The 11,318-nt window shown below is 44.8% G+C and overlaps 1 protein-coding gene across 1 annotated transcript in view; it reads left to right on the forward strand.

Annotated features, from left to right (window-relative positions):
- The window catches only part of LOC135547377 (collagen alpha-1(IV) chain-like), a 61,808-nt gene extending 52,929 nt beyond the window's left edge, over window positions 1-8,879 (forward strand). The window contains exons 33-48 of the mRNA XM_064976354.1: window positions 1,978-2,067; window positions 2,282-2,421; window positions 2,640-2,766; window positions 2,949-3,029; window positions 3,198-3,296; window positions 3,537-3,773; window positions 3,869-4,002; window positions 4,109-4,181; window positions 4,273-4,344; window positions 4,528-4,656; window positions 4,882-4,980; window positions 5,137-5,349; window positions 5,434-5,611; window positions 5,741-5,855; window positions 5,980-6,152; window positions 6,250-8,879. Of these exons, the coding sequence (XP_064832426.1) occupies window positions 1,978-2,067; window positions 2,282-2,421; window positions 2,640-2,766; window positions 2,949-3,029; window positions 3,198-3,296; window positions 3,537-3,773; window positions 3,869-4,002; window positions 4,109-4,181; window positions 4,273-4,344; window positions 4,528-4,656; window positions 4,882-4,980; window positions 5,137-5,349; window positions 5,434-5,611; window positions 5,741-5,855; window positions 5,980-6,152; window positions 6,250-6,331 (2,042 nt within the window). The 3' untranslated portion in view covers window positions 6,332-8,879. The remainder of the gene's footprint in view (window positions 1-1,977; window positions 2,068-2,281; window positions 2,422-2,639; window positions 2,767-2,948; window positions 3,030-3,197; window positions 3,297-3,536; window positions 3,774-3,868; window positions 4,003-4,108; window positions 4,182-4,272; window positions 4,345-4,527; window positions 4,657-4,881; window positions 4,981-5,136; window positions 5,350-5,433; window positions 5,612-5,740; window positions 5,856-5,979; window positions 6,153-6,249) is intronic.
- Window positions 8,880-11,318: the final 2,439 nt, after the last annotated feature.

An 11,318-nucleotide genomic window follows, 5' to 3' on the forward strand; every position in this document is an offset into this window, starting at 1 on the left:
AACGACAGAAAGGGCAGACTCATTCCTCTTGCATTCACAGCCATATAAGGAGACAATGGAAAACGGAGCCTCAAATCCTGCTCATTTCCTGGATGCCGTTTCATCTTGGTTTTGCCTGTAGCTCACGTTCTAGGGCACGCACAGAAAATATCTTTGAAGTTCTGGAAACGTCAGAGTGTTTTCTTTCCAAAGCTACCAATTATATGCATAGTCGAGCATCTTTTTGTGACAAAATATTGCGCTTAAAACGGGCACGTCTTTTTATCCAAAAATGATATAGCGCCCCTAGAGTTACAAGAGGTTATTAAACTGACCATCCTACTGATCCTCGACTTCGGCGATGGCATTTACAAAATAGCCTCCAACACTCTACTCAACAAATTGGATGCAGTCTTTCACAGTGCTATCCGTTTTGTCACCAAAGCCCCATATACTATCCACCACTGCGACCTGAACGCTCTCGTTGGCTGGCACTCGCTTCATACTCGTCGCCAAACCCACTGGCTCCAGGTCATCTACAAGTCTCTGCTAGGTAAAGCCCCGCCTTATCTCAGCTCACTGGTCCCCATAGCAGCACCCACCCGTAGCACGCACTCCAGCAGGTATATCTTTCTGTCACCCCCAATGTCAATTCTTCCTTTGGCCGCCTTTCCTTCCAGGTCTCTGCTGCCAATGACTGGAACGAACTGCAAAAATCTCTGAAGCTGGAGACTCATATCTCCCTCACTAGCTTTAAGCACCAGCTGTCAGAGCAGCTCACAGATCACTGCACCTGTACATAGCCCATCTGTAAATAGCCCATTCAACTACCTCATCACCATACTGTATTTATTTATTTATCTTGCTCCTTTGCACCTCAGTATCTCATCTTTCACTTTCATCTTCTGCACATCTACCATTCCAGTGTTTAATTGATATATTGTACTTACTTTGCCACCATGGCCTATTTATTACCTTACCTCCCTTATCCTACCTCATTTGCACACACTGTATATAGACCTTTTCTACTGTATTATTGACTGTATGTTCGTTTATTCCATGTGTAACTCTGTGTTGTTGTATGTGTCGAACTGCTTTGCTTTATCTTGGCCAGGTCACAGTTGTAAATGAGAACTTGTTCTCAACTAGCCTACCTGGTTAAATAAAGGTGAAATAAAAATAAAAAAACACCTTCCCTATTGTGAAGCATGGTGGTGGCAGCATCATGCTATGGGCATACTTTTCAGTGGCAGGGAATGGGAGACTGGTAAGGATAGAGGGAACAATGAATGGAGCCATATGCAGGTAAATAGTTGATGAGAACCTGCTTTGGTGTGCCAATAACCTTAGACTGGGAAGATGTATGTTCCAACAGGACAATGACCCCAAGCATACAGCCAAAGCAATGCTGGAATGCCTTCAGAACAAGAATGTGAAAGTCCTTGAGAGACCCTGCCAAAGCCGATACTTAAATCCCATTGTAAATCTGAGGAAAGACTTGAAGTTCTCTGGGGAGGGGCGATGAACAGCAAACTTAACAGAGCTTGAGATTCAGGAAGGAAGAATGGGAGAAAATACCCAAATCAGAAATACCCAAGACCACTCAAATCAGATACAGAAATACCCAAGACCACTCAAATCAGATACAGAAATACCCAAGACCACTCAAATCAGATACAGAAATACCCAAGACCACTCAGAGCTGTAATCGCCACCAGGGGTGGTTCTACAAAGTATTAGCGTGTGTCAATACTTATGTGAATCATATGTATTTCATTTAAAATACATTTGCTAAAATTACTAGAAACATTCTCACTTTGTCATTATGGGGTACTGTGTGTAAATGGGTGAGGAAAAATAATCAATAATTCTGAACTTATAGAATAAGTCAAGGGGTATGAATACTTTCTGAAGGCACTGTAGTTAGGGTATTGGGACACAGTCAATGTGGTGATAAAACGAAATTCTCTTTCAGACACTATGATTCTTGTTTCTCAGGTGATAAAGGGGAGACAGGTTTTCCTGGAGAGCCCGGCAGTATTGGATATCCTGGAAATAAAGGAGGCATTGGCGAAATGGGATATCCAGGTAAGAAAACAACACAATCCTTTCACTGAGAAGAACAGACATCATTCTTTAAATAGAACATCCACTCAGATCTGTTTGCTACGCCCACGAAAAAAGTGTCAATTGTGGAAGTGTCAAGTCTAAGGCTAAGATATGCTAACTGGCCTACTGGTCATGATGCGCTTCAGTTCTGGTTGAATTGGTTCTAACCGGGTTCTCCTGTATGGTTCCACAGGTTCTCTAGGTACGAAGGGTGATAAAGGCATTGTGGGCACACCGGGTCATCCAGGGTTCAGGGGTACAGAGGGGGTGAAGGGAGACAAGGGACAAACCGGTCTGCCAGGTGTTGGTGTACCAGGACCCTCTGGAGAGAAGGTAAGCTACTTACTACCACTCATTGTGTGTTTGTGTGTCTGCTACAGTACATACATTTTTGTAATTAGATGCCACTAACGGTCTGTCTTTTTCTTTCAATAAATATTTCTATGCTCTTCTTTTCTATTTGTTTCCCCCCCCCTCTATCTCTCTTTCCCTGTGTTTCTCTCACTCTCTCTCTCTCTCTCTCTCTCTCTCTCTCTCTCTCTCTCTCTCAGGGTCAGTTGGGTCTGCCTGGGTTCCCTGGTAACGCAGGAGAGAAGGGTCAGAAGGGAGGAATGGGAGTGCCCGGGATGCCAGGAACACCAGGACCCAAGGGAGACACTGGACACATCGGTTACCAAGGTGAGGCTCCATGGCCACAACTACTCCTGTTCAACCTGACTGATTGATTAGTTGGTTGATTTTATTTTGGGTTTAAAAGTAAGCATTATTTGGTACATAGAATTTTTGATAATCTCACAAACCCAGAGATGTGTCTTGTTGCTTGGTAACCCCTAAACCCAGGTGTTTGTTGTAATGTGCAGGTCAGCCGGGTCAGCCAGGAGAGAAGGGTATTGGTGGGCTTCCCGGGTCACCAGGAGAGCCAGGTCAAACAGGTCGACCAGGTAAGCACTCTAACAGATGGAACACAGTAACAATGCATCAGGTTCCTTTCAGTACAATATGACAGCTAGTCAAGAAGCTTACCCCTGAATCATTTCCCAAGTGTACATACTGTAGCTACTATGCCCCAGCGGGTAGAGAGACACCCAGGTAACTGTATTGTTTCCTAGGTGAGCCTGGTCTGCAGGGTCCACCAGGTACAACCGGAGAGAAAGGAGCGTCAGGAGTCGACGGCATACCTGGATCATCAGGAGAGAGAGGAGACACAGGTGAGTTACCTCTCCTGACCTTGAAGATGATCGGGTGTGTTTATCATCTTCTAAACCGCTTATAAACCATGTGGTTTTATGATTTGTACTATATTTCTATTAGAACCCACACATTTGACTGTCTCCATATCAACTCATGTACTGTGGATCCAAACAGTTAATTGACAGTGCAGGCAGGTGAAGTGTTTCCAGTCATGGCCTAGAGTTTTAGCAACTCTGTTCTCTGTGCTTCTCCTACAGGTTTACCCGGCAGGGGCTTCTCAGGGACACCAGGGTCGTCTGGGGATAAAGGTGACAAAGGCTCTCCAGGTTTCCCAGGCTCTCCAGGTATCCCGGGTATCCCAGGGACCAGGGGAGACAAGGGTATTCCAGGCTTTGAGGGTTCCCATGGCCAGCCAGGAGAACGGGGTCTCCCAGGACCCGCCATGGAGGGGCCCAAAGGAGACCAAGGAGTGTCAGGAAAGCCTGGAGAACCAGGTACTGTATGCCACACACCTGAATCCTGCTGTAATGTACATTCGGATACATATGACCATCCTCTCATTATCCTCCTCTTCTCATCCCCATCTCAGGTAGCAGTGGTGCTCCAGGTCCTGCTGGTGTTCCAGGCAGCGTGGGGGGGAAGGGAGACAAAGGGGACCAGGGTGAACCAGGAGTACATGGGGAGCAGGGTTTCAAAGGAGATCAAGGATACCCTGGACTTTCTGTAGGTCACTTCCTGTTGCTCACTGACCGATCCATGTCAGTCTAGTCTGTTTATCATGACACTTGACTAGTGTCCACCATCTGACTGGTGTGTATATGTGTTACAGGGTCAAGCTGGCCTTCCAGGTGTTGATGGACTGAAGGGAGAGATGGGACTGCAGGGAGTGCCTGGTTTCCCAGGTGAGTGGTGCAGCTGATTTAGATGGTGTACACAGTGTGTGTAGGAGTCGGTGGTTCTGTTGGTTTTGTGGCTAAATCTCCTCTCTTGCAGGGACAAAGGGTGAGTTCGGAGTGGTTGGATTCAAAGGAGAGCTGGGGGACAGAGGATTCCCAGGAGACAAAGGTGAAAGGAAGAGAAACATAACCACTGTCAAGCCGAATCACTTAGTGCTTGTTTCACTGAAAAGCTCTCCTGACTTTATATAGCATCGGACACCTATATTAATACTGTGCGAATGAGTATATGGATTCTGATATGTTTGATTACATGAAATGGTATTAATCGTCCTTCCCTTCCTCCTTTCAGGTAATGATGGTCCCCCTGGTCCTCCTGGCCCCCACATCTTCATCAAGGGAGACAGCGGTTTCCCTGGTAATCAGGGCCCTCAGGGGCCTGTGGGGCCCTCGGGTATCCCTGGGCTGAAAGGACAGCAAGGTGAGAGTCCGCACCTCTCTGATTCAGAGGGGTTGGGTTAAATGCAGAAGACACATATCATTTGCATGCATTCAGTGGTACATCTGACTAGGTATCCCCTTTTTTCAAACCATCCTATCTACAATGAGCCAATCTATTATGACCAAACATCAGCTCTGATCACCCTGCAATATTGCACCCCTCTCATTCATTGTTCTCTTTCTCCCTCCCCCCTCTGTCTCCCAGGTGTGACAGGTATTCAGGGTATTAAAGGTGATGAGGGGAACCCAGGGTTTAATGGTCTCCCCGGCGCCAAGGGAGAACCAGGTTTGCTTGGTCCCTCAGGTGAGTCACACCCCCTTTGTCCAGTTAATAGCCACACTAAAAAGATCACTACACGGCATGTAGAATAGAATGTCTGATCATTCTAGATGTACTATTTATATCTTAGGGTTATTTTCAGAAAACGTTCCATTTGACCTTTGTCTCTCCAACCTATAGGACCCAGAGGTTACCCTGGACCCCCAGGACCTGATGGAGTTCCGGGTCAGGTGGGTCCTCCTGGCCCCTCCTCCATGGAACATGGTTTCCTGGTAACCAGGCACAGCCAATCGGTGGAAATTCCACATTGTCCTGAGGGAACATCAGTGATCTATGATGGATATTCCCTACTCTACGTCCAGGGCAACGAGCGCTCCCACGGCCAGGACCTGGGTAAGCTAGAGAGGGAGGGGAGATACTGTAGATGAGGCTATCTTGTGATTCAGATTAGCATCACACTAAACTACTTGTGTGTAGGTACGGCTGGTAGCTGTCTAAGGAAGTTCAGTCCCATGCCCTTCCTCTTCTGTAACATCAACAACGTCTGTAACTTTGCCTCCCGTAACGACTACTCCTATTGGCTCACCTCCCCTGAGCCCATGCCAATGAACATGGCCCCTATCACTGGCCAGAGCATCAAGCCCTTCATTAGCAGGTGTGTGGGTTCCTTGTTTCTATATGTGGTGCATTTGGCCCTTGCAAATGATGGCAGTATATGTTTGTGTACTCACCTGGGGTATGCGTGTGTGACTGTCTGTGTATTGACCTCAGTCTATGCCTCCAGGTGTTCAGTGTGTGAGGCTCCTGCCATGGTGATAGCAGTGCACAGTCAGAACATCATGATCCCATCATGCCCCAATGGCTGGGACTCACTCTGGATTGGCTACTCCTTTGTCATGGTGAGAGAAACGCAACTCGTTTTGCAACGCCATACCTAGTGTGCTTATCTGTACTTGCTTTGATGAACTTACCAATGTTTTTGTTTGCATATCCTTAACCCCCCATGTCTCTCTCTCTGTGCAGCACACTAGTGCAGGTGCTGAGGGCTCTGGACAGGCACTGGCATCTCCTGGCTCCTGTCTAGAGGAGTTCCGTGGCGCTCCGTTCATTGAGTGTCACGGCCGTGGAACCTGCAACTACTACGCCAACTCCTATAGCTTCTGGCTGGCCACCATCGAGGACGAGGAGATGTTTACGTAAGTGTATTCCCTTCTTCTCTCTTTTCCTCTCTCGTCAGAGCTCTGACATGGTCTTGATTGAATGGAGGGATTGACTGATGTTGTCTGGTTCCAGGAAACCTGTGCCCACCACACAAAAGGCAGGAAATCTCCGGAGTAACATTAGCCGTTGCCAGGTGTGCATGAAGAGGACATAGGCTCTACCTCCTGACCTCTCTGTGACCCTTAACCACCCACCACAACCCCTGACCCCACCCAGTCCGACGGTCCGGGGCGTGACTTCATGTTATTGACCAAAGGATGGTGCTATTTCACTGCGTGTGTGAGAGGAACAGGCAGACACACTGTGAAACAGAACAAAAAAAACACCCAGAAAGATTGATGAAAGAACAAAACACACTGTCAGAGGGGTCTGGTGGGAGTAGCTATGGGAGGACAGGCTCATCGGAATGGAATAATGGAATGGAGTAAAATATGTGTTTCATATATGTTTGATACCGTTCCATTTTAACCATTGCAATGAGTCACTCCTCCTATAGCTCCTCCTACCAGCCTTCTCTGGCACACCAGAGACCAAACCATAAGATCAACTGGCCCTACGCTCCATCATGCAGAACACTTTACTAACATTTTCACAACGTTTCTCTAGCGAATGTCGCCCAGTTTACGACTGCACTGAGTACATCCCGCCCCCCTCCCCATTAGTAAACTGGCGTCCATTTTGAAAAGGGGTGTTTGTGTAAGTCAGGTGCTATTGAATCTAATCTACTTGCCTTATTCCAGTACATTATGTTTGTATTTTCACTCAATGCCACTGACTTTCAGCTCTGAGTTAGTTATATATATTGTTATTGTTCCTCACTTTTACTTTTGTAATAACACAATACTAATGTAAGGATGGGAGTTACCACTGGTTACAGATGCTTGTCATGCTGAGACATCACTGTAAGTTAAGGGCTCTATTCAATCTATCACGGAAGTTCATCGTTACAGCATGATTGAAAATTCAAAGCCAATGTTCCCACATTAGCAGATACTCCCAGTAAATGCTGCATACGTCGGCTCAATCGGAAATGACCGTTACATTTATATCATGCAATCTGTAACACTTCAGCGACGCAGATTGAATAGAGCCCTAATGGTTGCTAGCATGCATGCATAGCGATGGTTCTGTTGTAAATATATTACTTTTCTTTTCCTTCCTAAAATAACAGCCACCATAATCTCTTCAGGTATTTACATTTTAATTTGTGTTATTTCAATTTGTATTTATTTGAGTAAATGTAGAGCTCGAGTGGATTTGAGTCGCCAAAGAACCATAATCAATGTCACTAAAGAAAGTACAGTATGGTATTCTGTTCCAACCTGACCTAGGCACTTATAGTTCTAATACTGGGTTTAATGTTACATGCTACGGTTAGCATACATCAGACCTGCCGCTATAGGCCAACACCTTCAGTGCCTTATCTGTCAGTATGCAGAACAGTAACATAGTGGTGGCAGCATCACTGATAGTGTGTTATTTCATTGAAGCGCATCACACACATCACATAAGGCTGCTGAGGGGAGGACCTCTTATAATAATTCATGTTAATGAAATGGTATCAAACACATGGAAATCATCTGTTCGATACCATTCCATTGATTACGTTCCAGCCATTACTACGAGCCTGTCCTCTTCAATGAAGGTGCCGCCCGCATCACACACACACACTCGAGCATCCACACCCTGTCAGTACGAGGGGGAACATTGACACAGCTTGTCATCTGTAGTATGCAGAGGGTGTGTGTGTTGTCACAAGCCAAAAGAGTTTTCACACACACGGACCTGTTGACAGAAGAAGTTCATGGCTTGTAGTTTGTGTGCAGAGCAATCCTTAAGACAGCGAGTCGTCAAACACTCGCCAGTTCACTTGGCCACTCAATCAACTCTGTGTGCATCAATAGTTCTGTGTGATGTGCGTTTCCTGAATACGTCCTTCACATGATTTTGTGTGTTGAAGCTTATTAATCAAATGCTAGAACCCAAAGAAAGACATGTATACACACACACACCTATGTGTACTCTTATTCTTACTCTGATATACTTGATCATGCCTCCTGCAATATTATTCCTGTGATAATTAGCTAGATATATTTAGATTTTCCATTTTGGTCAAAGACAGAGAAGGATATATTTATGACTAAGTGCTTTTACAGATTCCTGGGTATTTTGAATCTACTTTTCAAGCTCCCTTTTAAAATGTAAATTCCCTACTGCTCTGTTTGGCACTTGTCCCTAATTTACTACATGAATCCTACCCTGCTGCTCCCCCTTTTGTCTGAGGGTGAACGCAAAAACCCTAGAACCAAGACTCTCCTGTCCAAGCCCAGAATTAGTCGAGTACTAAATTATTGAGATGGAAGAAATAAAGCATCCAAACACCACAAACTACTTGTAACCGGCAATCATTCATAGGTTTCCTCCAATCAAAGCCTTCTGAAAGTAAAAGGCTCTTATCATTAGTAGACTGAACTCAAAACGTTAAAAAAAAATATTCTTCAGAAAATGCTCATTCATACATACAATATTAGTAGCACTTGTTGAGGAATACGTTTGAGTTCAGTGTCAAATTTTGCATGAGAGTTCTTGGTTGTAGTCCCTCGCTCATTATTAACCAACCGACCAAATGTTTTGCCAACTATTCTTCTCACCTCCCAGTCCTAATACTGTGTAAATCATACAATAAAATTATTTGTATAAAATATGGTGTGTAATCATAACTGTCTCCTATTGGTGGCAGCGGTGGGATACAGTCACTGTTGGGGAGCCCGGCAGCCTAAATCAATCTCAATGTTTTCTGTCCATTGTGTTGTACATGTAAAAGCTCTGTGATATACTATAGTAGTAGTCTCGTCCACTACAGTTCAGTGGGAAGCCATATTCACTTCATTTCCACCTTGCCATTTTAGTCATTCAGCAGATGATATTACCCAGATTGAAGATGGTCGAGACTACAATGCAGCCGAGCCACCAATATCAAGTAGGCCCAACAATCAACTTGGATATTCACCTTGAGTGTGTTTCTCCCTGCTTCTAGTGGCAGAGTATGCACCACCACATTGGGGATGGCAGCCTCTACATCAGCAATTCTACTAGGCCCGAGGCCAACAAACCCACTCACCCCAGGCTGCTAAACATTAACGGATCAATGCACTCCGGGGAGAGAGGGAGCACAATAACCTCCCCTTCATCTCTCCGCCTCTTGTTTTTCATCCCTTACTGGAATCCTACCCCCTTGTTTCCTCTGCTGTCACTAGCAGCCCAATAAAAACATGTTGCACTTGACCAGGAAGTGTAAACAGAGACTGAGGTAACCCAGGTCGAGCAGAAAATATAGGCTCCCATTACGTCCTCATCCATAAGCAATGTCCAGCCCCTTAACTTAACCACTACCTATTGGATATAGCAGATCTGAAGGAACTTGATTGGCTACACCTAACCTTCCAGTAGACTAAGGGGAGTGTCCACCATATTGCTTACATTTTATCCAGTTCGTTTAAGCTCTTCAAACATTGAAGGAGTAAGGGCAGATTCAAGGGGTTGTTTTTGTACTTGCCCTTCATGTCACCCCATCTGGTGACACATGGAAGTTCACTACTTCATATTTTTTTAAATTATATATTTTTAATTTAACCTTTTATTTAACTACGCAAGTCAGTTAAGAACAAATTCTTATTTACAATGACGGCCTAGGAACAGTGGGTTAACTGCCTTGTTCAGGGGCAGAACAACATTTTTACCTTGTCAGCTCAGTGATTTGATCTAGCAACCTTTCGGTTACTGGCCCAACACTCTTACCACTAGACTACCGCTCTAACCACTAGCAGAAGTACAGTATACATTTAGTATCATAAATGATATACGCCTAAAAGTATAGTTTTGTTGATTTCCACTGGTGACACTTACAGTGGGGCAAAAAAGTATTTAGTCAGCCACCAATTGTGCAAGTTCTCCCACTTAAAAAGATGAGAGAGGCCTGTAATTATCATCATAGGTACACTTCAACTATGACAGACAAAATTAGGGGGAAAAATCCAGAAAATCACATTGTAGCATTTTTAATGAATTTATTTGCAAATTATGGTGGGAAATAAGTTTTTGGTCAATAACAAAAGTTCTCAACACTTTATTATATACCCTTTGTTGGCAATGACAGAGGTCAAACGTTTTCTGTAAGTCTTCACAAGGTTTTCACTCACTGTTGCTGGTATTTTGGCCCATTCCTCCATGCTGATCTCCTCTGGAGCAGTGATGTTTTGGGGCTGTTGCTGGGCAACACGGACTTTCAACTCCCTCCAAAGATTTTCTATGGGGTTGAGATCTGGAGACTAGATAGGCCACTCCAGGACCATGAAATGCTTCTTACGAAGCCACTCCTTCGTTGCCTGGGTGGTGTGTTTGGGATCATTGTCATGCTGAAAGACCCAGCCACGTTCCATCTTCAATGCCCTTGCTGATGGAAGGAGGTTTTCACTCAAAATCTCACGATACATGGCCCCATTCATTCTTTCCTTTACACGGATCAGTCGTCCTGGTCCCTTTTGAAGTGTACCTATGATGAAAATTACAGGCCTCTCTCATCTTTTTAAGTGGGAGAACTTGCACAATTGGTGGCTGACTAAATACTTTTTTGCCCCACTGTATGTAGGTGTCATAAGCATCCATAAAATAACTATATGTCACAAGTGTAAATATATGGGTCATGACAGTTTTTTCAAATCATATGAGCAATTTTTTTGTTGCTTTATCTGAGATGCAAAACCAGACAAGATAAAACGTGCCTATCTATATAATGAATATTAACTGGGTGGGTTGAGATTATTGAATATAAAAGCACTAAACCTCTCTCTAAAAGCTTCACTTATACAAATGTTTTACTTGAACCCTAAATGGTTCTCAAATAGATTACTAAGAAAAGTTATCCATTGTTTAAACATTTTTGTGGGGGCGGTCTCGGATGGTTGAGGGGTAGCTCTCGGGGAACTGTTGGGAGGATCTTGGAGGGCTGGTGGCCTGGCGGTTGGGAGCTTGGGTCGGTGGCTGGTCGATCGCTGGTTCAGGTTCCCGTTTTTGTGGGAGATCTGTCGACATGCCCTTGAGCAGGGCGTCGCCCTGGTTGCTTCTGTGGGTCGCTCTGAATG

The sequence above is a fragment of the Oncorhynchus masou genome, chromosome 10, assembly GCF_036934945.1.
Source record: "Oncorhynchus masou masou isolate Uvic2021 chromosome 10, UVic_Omas_1.1, whole genome shotgun sequence".
NCBI lineage: Eukaryota > Metazoa > Chordata > Actinopteri > Salmoniformes > Salmonidae > Oncorhynchus > Oncorhynchus masou.